At 46.2% G+C, this 20,567-nt stretch overlaps 1 protein-coding gene and 1 long non-coding RNA gene across 2 annotated transcripts in view; one reads left to right on the top strand and one right to left on the bottom strand.

Annotated features, from left to right (window-relative positions):
- Positions 1–6,769, bottom strand: part of LOC108920948 (uncharacterized) — a 52,074-nt gene extending 45,305 nt beyond the window's left edge. The window contains exons 1-2 of the long non-coding RNA XR_001965017.1: positions 6,699–6,769; positions 5,955–6,025 (exon numbers count right to left, since the gene is read on the bottom strand). This is a non-coding gene — a long non-coding RNA (uncharacterized LOC108920948). The remainder of the gene's footprint in view (positions 1–5,954; positions 6,026–6,698) is intronic.
- ntf3 (neurotrophin 3) lies at positions 268–14,797 on the top strand. Its single transcript, XM_018730087.1, has 2 exons — positions 268–412; positions 14,003–14,797. Exons 1-2 carry the CDS (start codon positions 395–397, stop codon positions 14,786–14,788), a joined length of 804 nt encoding a protein of 267 aa, XP_018585603.1. The 5' UTR covers positions 268–394; the 3' UTR covers positions 14,789–14,797.
- The last annotated feature ends 5,770 nt before the right edge of the window (positions 14,798–20,567 follow it).

Genomic DNA, 20,567 nt, shown 5'->3' with positions numbered 1-20,567 from the left:
CACAGATAGCTGCACAGAAAGCTAAATCTGTGGCGCCTGTTTCGGAGGTGCAATAACCCTGAAAACCATCTGGCTCAGATGGATGGACGTAAGAGAAGAGCAGATTAGGGCTGCTGAAAAACCAAGAGTGTCGGACAGAGAGAGAGAAGAGAGAGGAAGACAGACAGAGAGAGAGCGAAAAAGAAGAAGACAGAGAAAGAGTTGGGGAAAACAGAGAGAGAGAGAGAGAGAGAGAGAGGCACAGAGAGGGAGGGGGAAAGGGGAGATTGCCGTGCAGCGCGCGCGCTAGTTAGAGTGGCAGCACAGTGCGGTCCGAAGTGGGAAGTTTCGAAAGGAGCCTTTACTACCTTATCACCTTCATGTCGGCACTGCTGGATATTTTCACACCGATGCTATGGTTACCTTTATCACGGTAAGACACTGTTCTCCCGCGAAGACACTTTCGCGTGCGTGTCCCGCGCTTTTGTTTTGGAGTTGTTGTTGCTGTGTGAGTGAGTGAACTCGAGCCTGGCTGACACCTCGGCACGCGCCACAGCTGTGCTTCTGGAAGGGGGCAGAAAGTGCAGCTCCGGCGAGATCCTCGGTCGGGATAGCCGATGGGCAGCACGTGCATGTGCGCGAGCTCCTTCGGGACAGTGGGCGACGGGGGCTCCCGTGGGATGCCTGTTTGCGGCGGCCCGCGCGCAGCGTCGAATATTGAAGCATAATAGAGGTGCGTTCGGGCCGCCGTCCACGGAGGACGTGAGCGAGCAGAGCCACGTCCCCACGCACACGGAACGCATTCCTCCTGTTCAGGTACACAAAACACGCAGAACCGTCTGCACGCGGCCCGCCCCATTGCTCGTGGTTTTACTGGAACTTCTACCTCACAGACGTGGTGAATCAGTGTAGTTCGCAAACTCGTGCAGGTTTTCACGGCTGCGCATGACAATTAAAAAAAGCGACCAAAAGAAATTATAAAAACGATCACTTGCGCGAAAATGTGTCATCTAACGTTTCGTTTCGCAGCTGGCTCTGCGAAGAATGTAGCCATGTGTATGACTTGTTATACATTCGCACACTTAGCGCGCGACCATCATGATGATCATCACGCCTCAACACTGCATACTGTAACTCTTGAATCCCGTCACTTCAGCTCACCGCCCCCTACTACTCTTACTAATTATTATGCGCATAATGACAATCATCATCTTTACTACATTGCGGGAGGGCGAACACGTCATTATTTCCTCCCCTGTGCGCGTGGGCTCGGCTCCTGAACCGTGTCGTGTCCGAGATTCGCAGACAATCCCTAAACTGGATAATCCTCGGCAATCTGCGGTGTGGACGCGCTGGGGAACTTCTCCGGCCCCGCGCCTCCCTTTGCGTTTACTTTCCTCGACGTGCTGTGCGCAGCCCTGCAAGAAATCATGTGCCGCTCGATTCTGTGCGCTTGTCCAGGTGATACATCAGTCTCACTTTGGAGGCCTTTCCTCCCATCGCAAGCATCTGCCAAATAATAGACTTGACCAAGACGGTAAACGCTTCTGCTGCAGGAAAAGGAATTAACTTTAGTGATTCTGCGGGCTGCACGAACCATTTGCCAGGTACTCGATGTCAACCACCACCACCACCACCACCGCACTTCGCCACTGTTTTATTCTACTTGCCATTCCTGTTCAACCTGTGTAATTTAAGTTAAATGCAAGTATACTTCATTTGGTGACATTTGATCGCTTTCATATGCTAAAGTTAAACTACAAACAGTATAGCCGTACTGTTTTGGCGAAAAAATAACCAATCATAAAAAGCTACCTGAGCGTGCGTGTTATAACAATGTATATACTAAATTACATATAATTTATCTTAATGCATCGAGGTGTTTTGACACAATACATTTAACAACAATGATGTCATGTCATATACTATTAAAGCTGTTCTCGTATGAAATATTTGACTGCACCCTGCTGCCATAAATGCGTGAAGATGTCAATGTACCCGTGGACTTCTCCTGAGGGAGACGCGTGTGGAGCGGAGGGCGGGTCGGAGGCATCTAGTGCGAAGAACTGACGCGGTTCTTCACGTCGGACAGCGGCGTCGCGTTGACTTCAAACCCCTGACCTCTAGGGCACATCACAAACTCCCCGACACATACATATTCAAATTGATCGTATAGCGTATTCAAAAAACAAAACATGTATTTACTGTCAACCCATTTAATATCTTGCTTTGGCTTACATTTTGACACGTCGCAGGATGGATGCATGCCGCTGACAAATTGAAATGAAAGGAGGAGACGAGCTGCACATGAAGGGAATACAGAACGGTTTGGAAAAACTGGGGGTGGCACAGAGCTGTTGAGCTCCGAGTCCGTTTCGCAACAACAGGTGGGACGGAGTGCTGCGCTAGAGACCGATTCCCGCCGCATTCCGCAAGCGTCCCTTTCCGATTCTTTCCCTTTTCACTGAATGCCTGCGCATCCTGCTTTGCAGTGGTCATCCTCCTACAGATTGACACCGAGTTCGCGGCTTAATCTCTGGGATTATACACTACGTGCATTTTGACAGCCGGCGGTGTATGAAAGAGGTCGTTTCTTTGCACGTGAAGCTTCTCTTTTCTCGGAAATTTGACACGCTGATAATTAGATTAAATGACTTAGGTGTGTTCTGTACTGTAACCTGCTATTATATACGATAATGCTGAGTTCCTGCTAATGCTAGCTGCTGTCTGAAGTAAATTTTATACAACACAAATACAACTGTTGGCAAAAAGATAGACTTGTGGTCCAATTTAAATTTCTCTGCATTCCAGTGGTCATTGAGCAGCACGGTTAGCATTGCATCCGCTACCAAAAAGAATAACCCTTTAGAGTAGCAGACAGGCTATGGGTGCTTTCCACAGTGCTCAAAGTTTGACCTCTTTCTCAGGAACAAGCCTTAATCCGTGATGCCTCATGCGTTTTCACTAATGTGTGAGCCCAAGTGTAAATCGAAATCGGACTTGTCTCGGAACCTGATGAAGTGATTCTCCCACAAACCCCTTAATCCAGCTCTTGTGTTTTGGGGTAAGGGGCAGGGGGACGGTGAAGCGTGGCACTGGTTCTGCCGTGCGGGTTACACTTCAGCCTGAAACCAGGCTACATGGACTTATGCATGAACTGGTTTATAAAATGACATTTCGTTTAATAATCAAAGTATGCACAGCTGTCTAAACGCATTGATGAACAGTCCATGAAGTGTGACAAGCAGTGCAGTGGCTGTAGAAGTGCATTGAGCAGTTAGTTAACCCTAACAGAGTGTCAAGCAGTAAGGGGACTTTACCTGTGAGACAAAAAATGAGTGATTCTAGTAGTGCACCACGCAGTGTAGTAACAGCAGAGCAGTTGGACATGCAGAGGAGTGGCTGTAGTACTGTGAAAAGCAATGAAGTGATCCTAACTAGCATGTGACAAGCAATGTGATGTGACTCCATGTGTTATGCCTATAAAGTTTTAAATGAGCTACATACCATGTGTAATTTAAAAATGTGCAGAAGTATTCTCTTTAGAGTAAATGACAAGTTCACACATAAAAGGGTATTTTTCAGCCACACATCTTTTAAGTCAAATACCATCCATGGAATTGCAAAGAGAGAGACAAGGGGTCTCCAATGAAGCTCTCCCATATGGAAGAAAACAATGTTTTGGACTTGGACAGTATTATTACATATCATAACTCACACAGGTCTACAGAAAACTTGTATTTGTTATGAATGATTTGAATTATTCAGAGAAGGCTCAAAGCATCAAGTTAGATTTTACTATACAAGATGTTCCATGTTCATGGATTATGATATCAGAAGAGAATTTAGCTCCCTTCCTGACAAATGCAAGGGTTTGAATTAGAACAGGTCAGAAACTAATTACACGAAGTAGTAATTGTACCACCTTGTCCAGTTCATTTTCTTTTCCTCAACCAGAAAACTAATAAAATAGGATACTATATCTTCGAGAAGGGGGGTGGGTATTAAGATGGTGAAATCAACTGAAACAATGCATGTTTTATATATAGATACATAAAACCTTAAAAGCAAGTTGTACATGCTTAAACTCTGACCACCACTGTAAGTGGAAACACATGTAACCAGCTGCCTATTTATTTGTCTTTCTGACTTTTTATTCAGCTATTCATTTTGTAGGAGTCAAACAAAGTAATGGCTCTGAGAAGGTTCCGGCCTCATCCTCAGTGGAATGGCAGAACTTATGGTCTGACTCAGTGTCAAACTAAGTATAACATTTGTTTGCATTATTCAGTTGCCTAGGAGACATTTCTATCTGAAACTCTGGCTGCTGAGAGTTCAAATATATTCTGAAACCTACAGAACTCTTGAGTGTTATGTGCCACAATTTGGCATCAGTGACCTAAAGCAAGTTTTGTCACCCATCTAGTGTGTCCTGAAAGCTGTCAGGCTTGCATGGTAAAGTATCTGGCACTACATGGTTTTGCTAGCTCAGTGACATGTCCCATCACACCTTGACAGGGTGACACTCGATAAACTTATTCAGTAGGAGGAAGAGAAACTTACCATATTTTGGCTTTGGTTTAGGGCATTTAGGCCAAGGATGACAGTATAATTTTGATGCTAAAGCAAAGATAACATGTGACATCACTTTCCTCATAGATAACCTGAAGGAGCACTGTCCATTGTACATGTCAAAACTGGCTTTTAATGGTCATAGCTCATGCCTCAATAACAAGGGTTGAGCAACAAGGCCCCAAGAAAGTTTAGGATTCAAATCTGAATGCCAACAGCAAGGAAAATTTTGATTCTCCTTCCTGCAAATTCCTGCCTTTTGCAGGTATTTTAGTGTGTTCAGGGTTTCAGCAGTGGTACAACACATTACATGAGTGTCTAAAAGCTTGTTTGGCTTTTCCTAAGAAACACATACTATGAAGACAGACATTGTTTAACTCAAGGTGTTAAAACTGCAGTGTGGAAAGGTTTTCTAGAATGCTTTGCCTTTGAACATTACCTTTCACGTTAATCACAGCGACACCTCCCAGACTGAGTTTCCTCAAAGGAAAAGGGAATGATGCAGCACTTACTGTTCACATCCCCTGTGCAGTATTGATCACATGGTTGCATGTTCACAGTAATGCTTAAAGCATGCCTACAGTCCATTGAAAACTGGAAGAAAAAAAAAAAAAAAAAGTAGAACTATGTAAGTGTCTACCATCTCCATCTGTCTTATAATATGCGGTTGGGCAAATACAGCTAACTCAATCCAATCAGCACAAATGTTTCTCAGAGAACCGGTCCTCTGCTTCTGGGGACCGTCTTATCTGCTGGTCATTGCCCAGAGGGCTTCTCTGGCCCTGATCTCAGCCTGTCCTCAGAAAGGGTAATGTGCTTATCGCACGCCTGGCCTATTTGAGGCCTTAGGGCTCTTTCTATTTATGTCAGGCGTTTGTGCGTTTAGAACACCCGGAAAGATGTAGGACTTCACCCTGTGTGATGCTGCGCTTTTAGGAAACACCAGTAGACCGCTAGGATTCTCATGAACTTTTCCAACATAACATGATCTCAAAAAAGGAAGTAGACATCTGATGGGAAGCTTTTTGCAAGACTGGGGACTGGTGGAAAGGTTTGCACAATGAAAAGTAGCTAAGTGGGCTTGTTTTACAGGTAGAAAAAGTGATGTGTGAGTTTCTGCTTTTGTTCCTCAGCCCACCCTTTTATCCAAAGATGGATGCACCTTGCTTGGAAGTGTCTCCCGCCTTTGAATTGTTTCCGAGTTCTGTTCTGAAGGGTTAATGAAATGTTCACTTTTTCCCAAATGTGCTTTTAGTGATTAAGTCTCTGGAGTCCTCATAATGTACAGATGCAACGCACACTTTCACACTGCTGCTCTTACGTCTGGGCCCCCGGTGAAAGTGAAGCACATCCTTGTAAAAATCCAAAGAAAATATGCATGTCAGAGAGTGGCCCCTTCCTACCTGCAATGCAGCCCTGCTTTGCCGTGCGATGAACCCCCCATCCCAGGGGAACGGAGTTGTCCGTGCTCAACCTGGACAACAACATGGTATGTCAGGGTGCATAATACCACACACAGAAGAGCTCCCGACTGCATACATAGGCCTGCATGTAACATAGAATTTATCTAATGGAAACATGGATCATTCTGTACCACACAGTTTGCATATAAAAGAATGAACAAAACAGTACAGCTTGGTACATTTTGTCTAATTTTTAAAAAAAAAAAAAATTTTGTTTCTCTCTGCCCAGCATCTGGGGAAATGCAACATTTATTTTGTTTACAAAAAGATTGGCTGACATCCCGTTTTGGCTTGAGAAAGAACTTTCAGAAGAACCAGCGTAGTCATTCACGGCCTTGAAGACTACAGTATTACCAAGTCTTTCTCTCGACGAGCAGGCGTATTTCGGAACCTTACACCCGCTGTCAGAACTCAACCATATCCACAAGGAAATCGTAAGCTCGAAAGAGATGCGTTTCACTAATAGAAAAGCAGTTGGAAAAATAAAAACAGCCAGGAGGGGGAAGCATAATAAATAACGTGAAGTCACACTTGAGGTTCAGGGTTAAAACACACTCACTGCCACTTCGGCAGCGTTCCCTACATTTATTAAGGCTTTTTTTAAGCGTTTTCGGTCGCTTTAAGGTCATCACTTCTTATATTCATAACATTTATTCGTTGGGTTTTTTTGCTCTTAAATGTTACCTGAACGCAGTTTCTCGTCAGGACGCTTCCCGCGCGAACCAGCCGCTCTAACGCCTGCATTCGTGAGGCGGCGCTTTGTTTGAGGTGGGCGCGCGAAAAGCGCGGTGGCTTCTGGGAACGTTAATAATGAAGGGCGCGAGTTCCTACCGAGTGACGTGGCGGGACGAGTTAAAAATGCAGTTCATCGTGAAATGTTTGTTACATCGTGTAACTGTAATAAAACAACAGATTTTAACTCATTGAACATGTCGTCAACCACAAGAATAAGAAAGAAAAAAATGACGTCATATATTAGTCGTTCGAATTGGGAAAACTGAATATGTTCTATGTGTAGGGCGAAGGGTGTAGAAAGAGCACTTAGACGTGTTTTGTTAGAATAGCACATTGGGAAATTACTTTATCTCCCAGTGTATTGACATCATCTGAGATATTAGGGACATCAACATAATACACACTCATTTCAGAGTGATTGAGCAGCTTAAAGTTCATGGACCCGTAAGTCTTACTGTAGAGTCTTAGGCAACGCCTGGGAGTATTGAAAATCATTCCATCCACCGGCTCATCAGTCTGTGCATTTTGTAGATTTACAGTATTTTGAGCAGTTAATTCCACCAGTGGAGGTGTGGTGACGCAGCAAGTTTGTCCTGTGCCTGCTCTCTGGTGGATCTGGGCTTCAAATGCTGCTTGGGATGCCCTCCGATGGATTGGCATCCCCTCCTGGGTGTGTCCCGTCCCCCTCTGGCCTCGCGCCCTGTGTTGCGGGGTTAAGCTCCGGCTCGCTGCAACCCTGCTCGGGTCAAGCGGTTTCAGTCAGCGTGTGTGAATTCCACCAGTATTAATTTATACATGAAAACCCCTTTTGTAATATGACTGAACAATTCTGAGTGCTTGACTTTAGTTTTGCTTTGTATCACACCTCTAAAATTATCTTCAGAATGGACTAAATAGAAGATAAAAAACAACAAAACCATTGATAGAAATCACAAGGCTAGGTTATATAAAAAGTCAACCAAACCAGAATTCCTCCTTCAAATTATGACGGTTATGAGGAACAACGCGCTGGGAGCAATGCTGAATTGTAGGTATGTTGTTCGTCAGAAGACAAGGCTTTGGGGCCTATAAATGTCCTAACAAAGCTCAGTTGTGCTTTGGGAAAACCGCAGTGTGTTTGGTTCCAAACTCCTGCCAGGCCGTTCACAGTTCGAGGTGTCGCACAAGCAGCTGTGGGTGTGTGTTCAAGCCCTGTGGCACTTAAAGAGCTGTTCTCAGATCCCCTGATGATCAGTCCCTTCCTCCGGCTACCGCCGTCCGACCCCCCCCTCCACCTTAGTGTCAGTGATGACATGGCGTTATCAGATAGATGGCCATCTTCTTCATTGCATAATTCTCGTACAGTCTCTGTAAAGATGGAATTTTGTTGCTTTGCTTATCTTCGGGGCTCGCGAGATGCAATAGCGCTGCTTTCCAACCAAAAGTTCAGCTGAAATAAAAAACGTTTCCTACGTCTCTTTCTCCGATGAGCGGCGGTGATTTGTCAGTCCGAGATGACAGTTGCTCCGGTACCCAATTTGAACAGATTAGACCCAACATTTAATTTGAGGTTTCAGTGGAAATCACTTCAGGGAGCCCCCAGTCAGCCGGACAATCACGTTGCTTCTGTGATGTCGGTTATTTTGGGCCCTTAAAACTGTCTGCAGCCTACTGACTGGGTTGTGCTATTTGTGCAGAGCTGGAGGCTAATAGCAGCCTTTTGAGTTTGTCAGTAATTTAAACCAGCACGTGATCCTGCTGTGTTAGAATGCCTCCATGCGACACAAGGGCTTCTGAAGACCGCGTCCCAAGTCGCCCTCCAACAGAACATAGAAGTGGAGGACAAGAGCTTCCTGCAAAGATGCGCAACCACAGGCATCTGTTATTAATGAAGGCATCGATCGCTGTCTTTCACCGCCAGATGTCTTCCTGTCACAAATCAGATCGGGTTTAACACAATTCTTCAATTATCCTTCAGTTATTAGCGGACTGGAAAATGCAACACATTTGATTTGAGAGTTGCTCATTTCCATTGCTCTAACTTAAACAGTACCTCTCTTACATCTCAGTGACCTTTGAGGGCAATGTTTTGGCAAAGAAATGTACAACTGCACGTTATGGACATTTTCCACCTGGCACGCTCAACTCAAGTTTTCTAAGATGACTAGGATCAGCATTTTCAAACAGAAGTCTGCGTACCCATTTTGTACTGTAAAACAAGCTATTAGGCAGGTAGTTACAGCACACTGTGAGAAGCGGCCACTTTGTAAACGTGATTTTGCATTGAGAGGCTCTCTGTATTGCATGCCTTGAACGGTCTCCTAATGCTGATCACCCACAGCGCTCAGCCTGGGTTTGGTTCACGCCTCTGTGCTAAGTGAAAGTGTGTTTGAGGGCAGTGGAATGTGTCTGGCAGTGAGGTGCTGAAGTAGTGCTTTTTCTCCCTGTACGGTGACTTTGCCCCAAGTGCTGCGATTCTTCCAAAGCCAAAACCTTGCGATTTTAATGAGGTTGCCAGTTTCAGCCGTGCCAAAAACGCTAAATTAGCAGTGATTATTGATTGTTAACGGCGTCGGTGTATGTAATTACACGAACGTCCTCTATCCGCCAAGGGCCGTTGTTCAGACTGTCGGGTAAAGCTGACAAGAGTGGGGGCTGGGGATGAATGAAGAAAAACAAACCCTAATTTTGTTCCAAGACTGAACGTTTTCCGTGCTTGTGTGCGCAGAAGGTCTTTCTAAACATCTTTGATCCTTGCCAAATAAATCATTTAAGACTAACATTTCTTGGGTTTTACTGCAGAATTTCTAATGCTGCCTCTTTGTAACATTTCCAGTGTTTGTGGCCATAAACTGTGTGAGTTCCTTGTTAAATGGCATATTTGCAGTCTTATTTTGTGATTAAACATAATGAAGGCATGCAAGAGGCATTAAACATTACACAACAGCAGCTCGTACAAGAATATTCTCGTTATACCTAATTATCAACAGTATACTACTACACTTGCAATACATTTACATTTATTCATTTAACATATGCTTTTCTCTGAAGCAATGTACATCTCAGAGAAAATACAATTTGTGCATTACATTAGGAGAAGGAGAGACATAGTTGCAGACATGTGATTCTTAAGTAAACCTAGTTTGTTTCTTTCCACTTTATGCACCGATGTTTATCGCTCGAGTAGGTGCACAAAACTCAGGATAGACAATTCCTAATCACCTTCCTACATTTTCTTTTTTTAAAAAAAAAAAAAGGTACACAAACATTTACATACAATACAGGGGTAGCGGCTGTGTAAAAGCTTATCTAAGCATGATCATAAAGTTTATACCGTTCATTAGCTGGAGAGATCATGAGCGAAGTGAGTCCGGAAGAGGTGAGTTTTCAGACCCTTCTTGAATGCAGACGGAATTTCAGCAGTTCTGAGTGAGAGTGGGAGGTCATTCCACCACAATGCAAAAGTAGACGAGTGAAGTGGTTTAGTTGGGGTGTAGCGGTTGATCAAGTCTTGTAAACAGCTAGGAGCAGTTCTTTTGACGCATTTAGACAATAACCAGGGTCTTGAATTTGATCCGGGCAGCTATTGGAAGCCAGTGCGGAGAAATGAGTAGGGGAGCTACATGGGAATACAATACAATACATTATACAGTATGACTGCAATATTAAGATCAAAATTATTCCGTTATATATTTACATTTCTTCATTTACCGGATTGTTTTCTCCAAAGTGACTTAAAATGTTAGGCTACCAATAAATATTTACCCATTTATTCAGGTGGATAATTTTAACAGGTAATTACCTTGCTCAGTGTTATTACAACAATAAGTGAGATTCGATTTATGACGGAATGTATTTTTAAGATTCTCAGGGCTGCCTTTCGGATGTCCGCAGGTGGTTTGCCCAATAACATGAACATCACAGACTGACTGCACTCCCAAAGGTGGGTAGGTAGGTGCCATAACCAGGAAATTGGACTGCAGCACATATGTCTTTTAACCTGCTAAAACACGGATATCTCTGGGAGAAAACACTCACAGTGGAAGGCCAGTACACATGATACCCTGCTTTCCCTCCCTGTCAGACTCGCCATTAGCCCTGCACAGCATGATGTGGGTATGAGACATCACTTCGGACCTCTCCCCGACAGGTCAGATTTGTAGGCACAGTGCCTAGAGCTTACAAAATTTTGAGGGCCTGTGAAAGGGGACGACTTTAAAAACCAAAAAAAGCAAAAATAAGCAAATGAGGCAAAAAGTGTGACACAGAAATCTATTGCAACTGAAACTTAAATCTCAAAAGCATAATTCCAGAAATTCTAGACATTTCCTTAGAAATTTTTTTTCTTTGGCGTCTCCATCAATCACATGCTTTAACATTAGAATAGTTTCAAATGCATCATGTCAATCGACATCGCTCTTTCTGCACATTTCCCTCTTTTTTCCCCTTCTTTTTGCACATTTTGAAGCGAGTGTCCAGAGCTTGAACACCAAAATCCCGCCCTGTCCCTGACTTTTAGTATGTGTTGGAGAAGGGGATATACAAACGCACTGGCAAGACTAATTTTAAAGTTGAGGTTTATATCTTCACATTGCTGCATGGTATCTGTCACTGGGGTCAGACCACCCCTCTCACAAGGCTGATACAACCCAATAGGGTCTTATAAGTCCAGTCAAGGTCCTTCTACTGAAACTGTTGAAAATGTCCTAGAGTTTTCCAGGAGAGCCACCTTTGGGAGAGGGTTACTGTGGTGGTGAGGTGAACCGAAAGCAGGTCTCCCTTCTTCTTAGCCCCACATGGGTGAGGAGGACAAGTGAGATGGGCCACAGTCCAGACTGCCATCGTGACTTTCACGGCGTACGTGAAGCTGCCATCCTCGGTCACCTTCAGGTCCGGTCACTGCTGCCCTCAGGCCATGTTCTCGACTGCAAAGAGTCACTCCATCCAGGACCCACTGACCTGGAATTTGGTGCTGAATGATTTATGTCTGCCTTTGTTTTATTTATAACAGTTTTATATGCGTGCACCGACAATGATCAGTAGAACTTGAACAAAAGCACTGACTCCCACTGGCTCTGTTCTTAAGTGTATTTAAGTGTGGGACTCTTGCTGTGCTTTGTCACCTTTGGCTTGTGCAGTGCTGCTCTTCCTGTAGGCCGTACATCGCAGTGCCAAGAGCTTCCTCCAGGAACCCAATTGCTATATGAAATCAAAAGAACTTCAGATTTTATCTGTAGGCTGTATTACATACAAATACACACACACACTGTCTGAAGCCGCTTGTGGCGAGCCAGAGCCAAATCCGGCATCACAGGGCGTAAGGCTGGAGGGGGAGCGGACACACCCAGGACGGGACGCCAGTCCGTCACAAGGCACCCCAAGCGGGACTTGAACCCCAGACCCACCAGAGGGCAGGACCCGGCCAAACCCGCTGCACCCCATCGTACAAATACAATATATATGTACAATACATTTGTAACTGTTGGCTTTTATTAGTATGTACTGCAGTCCCTAAAGACAAGCTTTGGCAGAAATGTACTTGGTAACGCACAAAACATGAGACATGTACAACCCCTTCCCTGTTACTCTGGCCTCCAGTAACTATGTCAACATTTAGGAACACAGCACAACAAATAAAGAAGTCATAAAATCAGTTTCTAGGACGCTGAGAGATGGTTGTAACAGGGGCAGATTTAAAAAATACAGTAGCTGGTCAAGGTGTTATTTAGTCTTCTGTGGGCTTTGTAGATGTGTAGCATCTACAATACCTTGGCACCCAGAGTACTCTTGTCCTGCACTTGAAAGGCCGCTGGGGTCTCCATGAGCTCCGGCAGCCTGATTAAGCCCAACAAGAGCAGTTAAGGAGTTAGGAAAGGATAATAAACAGAGAACAAGTGCTTCACATTTTCATTGTGATCAAGGTCAGGAAGCTGACAGGCAGCCCTGAATAATAAACACAATGGTGCGGCTTGATAGAAGGCACCAGCTATCAGCCCCTCCGGCTCCATGCACCCTCTGCGTACCGCATGGGGCATGAGGCTGAATGGGAAGAGGAATGATGCTCAGGCACACTTAGGCTCAATAGCTTTTGTTTCTCTTTGAGACGGCTGACGTCGTTGCGGACGCTAAGCCCAGGCTAAACACGTGTAGTTCAAGAAATCAAGCTAAATAGCGTTGTGAGACATGTGCAAAACAAAGACTGCCTGGTCTTCCTCCGCTTCCTCACCCCATGTGATTTATTGCTTTACTGCTACCATTGAAAGACATCTAAAGGATATTAACCTGGCAAATGTAAGAAAGGTTAATGTACGCAGCAGCAGTGTGGGGTGGCGTTTTTCTAAAAGAGCTGAAGTCAGTTTGGACTGTAACTCGAAGGTTGCTGGGGGGTATCTCGAGCTTTATGGTGATGGATGATGAGGAATATTGTTAAGGTAGGTTTTATTCATTATATATATATATATATATATATTATATATGTCATTTTATCTGCCTAGATACTCTTTTCAAGTTGACTTAAAATTTGTTACTCAATATGGCTTATTTAGTGAAGCAACTGAGGTTGAGTATTTGTTCCGAGAAGCAGGAGGAATATTTCTGACTTTGTTAATGTCCACTTTGCAAGCCCATATAATATAAATGAATTTAGATCACTGATTTGCGGTCCTGGTCCAACTGGACGCCTGTCTATTTTTGCTCTTGTTTATGCTTCTGTCTCAAATTAAGATGAATACATTGCAGGGTTCATATATTGCTCAACTGAATGCAGCTGTGAAATGAGTTTTTAGTCACATCATACAACATCTTTGCAATTAGTGGGAAGAAAAATGTTTCTTTATTTTCTCCCTTTAAATGAATCAACCATCATTTTTCAGTCAATTGTCTTTTTACCAGGAGCGAACGGCATTTTGGCTTTCAGCAAAGAACACTAAATGACTGAGGGTTCGAGTAATAATATAGCAGCTTATGTGATTAAAAAGAAAAAAAAAAATTCAACGTTTAAGTCTGATCAAAGCAATGATCAAAGAAACGAAAAATATTTTATGGTTCTGCAAGTTATTCACTTCAATATAATTTGAATAGCTGCATTCACTCAGTAAACATACAAATAAAGAAAAATCTAACTGAGCACAGGAACCAGAATACGCAAGGGTTGAAAACAAGAGTGCACATGCTTTCTTGGTTGAGATAGTTGCCCAAAATAAAAAAATCCATTAGCCTGTATGCTTATATCCATTACGACTGATGCCAACGTTGCTGTCGTTTCTTCTGTATAGATTATACAGGTGAATCTAGTGATGTCCATCCTGCTGTACGTGATGTTCCTCGCATACCTCTGCGGTATCCAGGCCACGTCGATGGACAGACGAAAGCCCACCCCGGACCCTGTCAATTCCCTCATTATTAGGCTTCTGCAGACGGACATCATGAGGAGTAGACACAGACACGACGAGATGCGGAACGACCAGCCCCAGGAATTGCTCAGCTCTCCCCAGAGCCTGGATTATGGACAGGTGGTGCCGACGGGTCTAGACTACCCAGAGAGGAGGCCGGTGTCCCTCCCCCCCGCGCTGGACGTGGGCGCCGAACTGCTCCGGCAGCACAAACGCTACAACTCGCCTAGGGTGGTCCTGAGCGAAAAGCCACCCCTGCAGCCTCCACCCATGTACCTGGCGGACGACTACGTGGGAGGCCCTGAGGCGGCCAACAGAACGCGCAGGAAGCGCTACGCCAAGCACAGGAGCTACAGGGGCGAGTACTCGGTATGCGACAGCGAGAGCCAGTGGGTGACGGACAAGACCAGCGCCGTGGACATCCAGGGCCGGCAGGTCACTGTCCTGGGCACCATCAAGACCAGCACCTCGGAAGTGAAGCAGTACTTTTACGAGACCAAATGCATGAGCACCAAGCGCAGCTGCCGAGGGATTGACGAGAAACACTGGAACTCGCAGTGCAAGACATCGCAAACGTACGTGCGGGCCTTGACCTTCGGCGGCTGGACCTGGATCAGGATAGACACGTCCTGTGTGTGCGCGCTCTCCCGCAAACGCCGCAGGACATAGCGTCGCAGAGCAGCCCTCTTCGAAGGTTCGCCGTTGGCCAGAGAGTTGTTGGGGGCGGGGGGTGGGGGTGGGGGGGGCACTGTAAATATAAGTTATTTAAGTTAAATGAATTGCATGTAGTGTATAAACCGTGTACATATAATGTGTAGATGTGTGTGTTATTTATTGAAGTGTTCATCTACGGAAAACTGAGAACAGTTAAGCTCATGGAACATGCAAGAGAAGGAGCATTCCGCGGTGGGACTATGTGCCTTTGCTTGAGCATCGCTTCAGCTGCCGGCGAACGTCGAGTCCATTCGGAGCGGCCCGCGTCAGGGACGGCCGCGACGGGAGGTGGTCGCTCACCGCAGTCAACAGTGTAGTGTTTCACAACAGTATTGATGGCTCATTACCATGCTCAGTCTGTACTGATAAAACTGCAGTGCCAGTTTTTGATAAAAAGAACTCATTATTTATATGGTTGTCCAAACTAAGTCTAGCATATAAACCGTAACACTTAATGCATGGAACTCGTTACGTATAAGTTAACTTATTTTTCGATACGGTTCATGGTTGGTCTTATTGTCAAAGTACAAAATGTGCGGTTTTGATATTTAAACACCCATCTTTCCGTTGAATAGACTCAAGCGCACAGAACCCAACGTGTAGAAGTAACCGAGGTTGCGTTCATTCCTTAGCCTCCGTCTGTGTGAGAAAGCTGTTATTTAGAAAACGATTCGCGCCGTTTCCTGCAATTTACTCCATTGCTCTATTTACGAGCCGTCGAAAGCAAGGAAAGCAAAACGAATTTCGTGAACTCGGTACCATCCGCATGCTGTTTCCGTGCCACTGTTTTGAACTTTTCACCAGACGAAACGAGATTCTCTTTCCACGTAGCCGGGAGATGAACGTGCGAAGCAAAAGGAGTAGAATTTGATTCGAACGACTGTGGAGTCCGTCTAAAATGGGCCGGTGCTCATATATTCGTACTGAATTACCAAAAAAAAAGTGAACGTCATCGCTTCCAGAGGAAAATAAGACAGCGATGTCACACCACTGGTCGAATCGATGACAGCTCGAGACAGAACCAGTATGACTTGCCAAATATTTTTCAACTGCGAGCAGAAAAACGGCTTCAGATGCTGAGTATTTGCATACTAAAGGCAAACATATGAAGTATGAAGATATGCACGGTAGCTATGATCCAGCACAGTGAAGGGTTTTAAAGATCGCATTTATTGCATTGATTTCGTTCTGGGACATGTGATTTTGTATCATTTGAAATATATATATAGCATAGCGTGTAATTCTTGAATCGGAAGAGAAAGTGTGGCAATACGCAGGCGTACGGCGAGGAGAGCGGGAAATGCAAATGCTCAGCGCCAGCTGCGGACTGGTCCATGTGGCGTCCCGATGACAGCGAGCTGCTGGGAGAGCGGCAGACGGGCCTCTGTAAGGACTGGCGCTCTGATGCCTCCTTCTGAACAAAGCCTCTCTCTCAAACTCCAGCTTTGACTCCTACCCTCCCCTCCCCTCCCCTCCCCCGCACTCTCTGAACCCTTGTCCAGCCACACCCGGTGTCCGCACCACGGGAAACCACCAGGCCCAGCGCAGGAACCTGGAGGGGCCGGCAGGAACTCGGCTTCAGCGATAGAACTCAGGGGAAGTTGCGACCGAAACCCCCCCCCCAAAAAAAAACAAAAAAAAAAAAACAAAGATTTTCGGCCTCGAGGCCCAACAGAAGGAGAGCGGAACGGTAATGCCATTACTAATGGCACCGCAGTCTTATTGAGGTAAAAGCTGCCTTAAGAAGATGTACATACATGCAGAGCTAGGATTTGAACACATAATCTCCCCTTTAAGAGGGTTTACCACTTGCCAGGCTGATCTTAGGAGATAAGCATTGTACCGGCGAGCCTTGGATATAAAAAGGTGTAGATTACTTCACCGTGCAACTTTATATTAGTGGTCCTTTCGGGCAAAGCGAGCTTTGTTCCTCAAAGTGGAGCGTATCTTTTTCGGGAAGTGGGAGTAACTTAGGCTTCATTGTTCTCACGTAATAACCTGTGTCAGCAGTTCCAGCGGCCCCTTTGACCGGGCAGGGCAGATGTGACCAAAGCGTCCTCGCTGGATTTCACATCTGGTTCGGGCTTTTTCCTCTTCCCGGAGCTTCACGAAAAAGGCCGCTCGACCATCTGGCCTCCCGCCGGCGGCGACTCCGCGCGGCCTCTCCGATCGGGGTATCGAAAGGGCGCCGGACACGTGGAAGAGAGGGAGGCGGGAAGCGTGAAAGGAGCTAACCCAAAGCACAATCGAAATCGATAAAGTAGGCTAAAGAACAGGCCCTCGGCATTGGCGCGATCGTAGCGATTCGCACAAGTGGGGCACTGATTCCACGCAGCGAGCTTGCGCTTCCAAACAAATTCTGGAAGGCGCTGCCAATCGAGGGTGGCTCCTCTCTGGAGAAGAAACAGAGGACCTTTGGTGCAGATCTTCTCCGGAGCCCTCGGTGAATCTAATTAGGTCGGTGACCCGCAGCTTAGCACGTGTATAGAACGTATTTTGTTCTGCGATTCTTCGAGGTCGACGCGTCACGTGCGAACGGCTGCGCGCGTTCGGACTCGGGAAGAAACGGAACCATTTCAGGATAACATATAGTGCTTTGTGATCAGCTGCATTCGGCCCACTTTATGATCGCAACTCATCCCCCGGGGGTGAAGGTCGGGGTTCGGGCTGCCGGCTGCACCTGCTCGTTGAAGAAGCCGACCGTAGAGCCGCGCCGCGGTCACGGGGCTCCCGAGAAAGTCCTCGTATGAAGCACATGCACAAAAAAACTAACTGTTCCACCTTGTGGGTGAAAAGGACATGCTTTTACACTGAGACTTTAAATAATGACACATTTTTAGTGTTGAGCGAAACGGGGAAATCGCCGATTGGCGAGACGTGGTTCAGGACGTCTTTGGAGGATGAGAGCGAGGGTTTTGTTGTAAGAAGGTCGCAGTAGGAGAGAATCTTGAATATTGAGAAGAATGAACGTCGACCCCCCCAATCCAAAATTAAAATCGCAACACTACGGTTACGATCATTTCCCGTGTTTTTAAGGAGAGAACTCAGATCTCGGCCGATAGGATCCGACAAAAAAAAAAACAAAAAAAAAAAAAAACGCCAAATTCTGCAAAGGAACTCGTTCTTCTCAGGACTACAACGTGCACTTCGACATATTTATTTTCATGAGTGATATCAGGTGATTCTTCGGTGCATTGCCTTTCCTGGGACAAAGCTGCAGCATTGTAAATTACTCCACGGTACCTCACGGGAATATCACGTGCTTCGGAAACGTAGGAACTCCGTCAGTCAAGATCTCCTGAATGACTCTACGTTGTTAACTTTGTGGTATTTATTTTCCAATTTACGCATTGTCTTACATGTTTGTGTTTCCATCTTTACGCCCATGCTGTTTTCTCATGTATACTGTTTACTACACCCCCCCCCCCGGTAACAGTCTTATTTCTTAAGAAAGCTTTCGGCTGAACCGAACACAATTACTGTATCAAGGACATTCAGCAAGCTGACATGTTGAAAAAAAGAATGTGCCAAACAGGACGTAATTGTATTCGAAAAGTGTTGAGATTCCCGGAGAAACAAACACCCTATGAAAAAGACGTGACTAAAGCAGGAATGTCGTAGTGAGGATTTGTACTGTATGTTGGATGTATATTGCGAAGTAAAGACGTTTTCCTGCTGCCTCATGTCGTTTGCCCGCCTCTGGTCTGCAGCTTCTCCTCCAGGCGACGTTCTCATTGGCTGTCCGAAGCGAGGGGTGCGAAAACGCTCCTCCGCAGCGTGCGACGATACTCGATGAAACGCGATGAACTGTCTCGCAGAGTCGCCCTCTTCCTCCCGAACCGAAACGGGGCCTGCTGTCTGTGTGAAACATGTGAGAATAAACATAACTATGTTTTCTATAACCCAGCGACCTTTGCCGTCTCTCTGTTGTGTCTACCGCCGTCCCGAGGCTCATCCGGCGACGCTTTTCCCGAGGCGCCGCGTTACTGCCCCCTCATACATCTTCCCCCCGCATTGTTCTCTGGGAAACCTGAGCTTCGTTCGTAGAAAAGACGGCTTGTTTTTAACCTACGTTGTGCTTCTCCCTCAAAAAGTTCAGTCGCGAGAGGATGGGAGCGTCCCGCCTTCAACAAGTCATCCGCTGTGTCAACGTAGGTGCGAGGAATCCTCCGGACGAGGCGATCTACCGCTCATCTGTCCATACTGTGCGTGTACCTTGTTGACAGTGGTAAGCAGGCCCCGGGAAAGGCGCTTCTGGCTTTTTCACGGTGAAGGACGAGTGTGGGACGATGGCCGGTAACCTTAAGTTAAACGTATCGGGTGTGCTGAGCCACGCCACGGTGGTCACAAATAGCCGTGGTCAACATCAAATTAGGATGTAAGCCTCTTTCCAGGGCAGCCTTAGAGTTCAGACATTTACTTAGGGCTGAAAGTCTATTAGGACTCGAAAAAGACATCGTACCTACAGCCCGTCAGTCTACCGGGTGGGAGGAAAGGAACTGGAAATGCGGTTCTAATTCACACGACGCTTAACCCGCCGATTCCGAACCATCGGCCGCGTGTCTCTAATCCGTTGTCGATTTATTTATTTTTTTTTTACAACGTTTCTTCAAAAAAGCTGCACTGCAACGTCGGCAATTCCGTTTTTTCGGTGAAACACGCCGTGCATCAGCCTAAAGAAGCAAGAATTAAACTGACCATTAGTGAGTAAGTTACTTAGTGGGAGTTCAAATTAGCTAAACCAATTTCCCAGGACAGCGACGCATGAAAGATACAGCAGCTTTGCGTTCGAACTCATTCGCACCGAGACCCAAGCAGTGAAATTGACCAACTGCATTATTCATATTGTGGGTTTGGATGGGGCGAAGAAGGACGCGGAGGCAGCGTTCGTAACGAACGGTTTATTCGAACACCAGCACAAGGGAAATGATGCTCTCGGTCCGAGGACCCCTTTTCCTTCAGGACCTGCGCTTACAGCCAGCCCTTCTAGCCTGCCTTAGCACCCCTAGACTCTCCCCGACACACTGGGAGACACGGTCAACCCACCATTTCCCCCCGAAGTAGCCCCAGCGGTTACGGACATTAGTTACAGATTTCCCACAATGCAACTATTTACATTAAATCAGTAACGCGGGTCGTTACAATATGTTGCGTTCCTCTTTGCATCGTTTTCTCCGGCGCAGCACATCCCTACAACTCATGCGCGGCATCTTGACAGCGTGTCACATTCCATACGCCGGCTGTGACGATGCGCATCCCATGTGTCGGAACCGACTCGCTGGAGGTGGAGCCGCACTTTTGACGCTCGCCATCGCGCAGGCCCCTCCGGAACGTGTAACGGGGTTCCTGCGATCAAAAGCAGCGCTGAAAACAACGGGGTCTCTGTGCCGAACACGTTAAGATTGTCCGAGCTCTCAAAGGCATTACGTAACCGCCGTACGACTTCCAGATGCACACGGGTCCAGCCTCTGTAGCAGGGATGTCAAAATTCCTCCCGCGAAGGGCTACATCTAGAGGGGATTCCAGTGCGCTCCGTTTACGCAGCTTCGTCACCAGGCCGATGAACGCACCGATTTGTATCTGTTCGGTGCCGTTTCGAGAAGCGTTCATCCGAGCCGAAAGGTGCGAGAGCAACCCTTGAGCAGATTGCTCAAACGCAAACATGCGCTTCGGTCTAAGCGTTCCTCCGAGGGCGGGTCGCCGAAGCGGGCCGGGACCGATCCATCAAGCCGAG

The sequence above is a fragment of the Scleropages formosus genome, chromosome 21 (genome assembly GCF_900964775.1).
Source record: "Scleropages formosus chromosome 21, fSclFor1.1, whole genome shotgun sequence".
Lineage (NCBI taxonomy): Eukaryota > Metazoa > Chordata > Actinopteri > Osteoglossiformes > Osteoglossidae > Scleropages > Scleropages formosus.
Note: the sequence above shows the minus strand (reverse complement) of the source record. Positions and strands in the feature narration are given on the sequence as shown.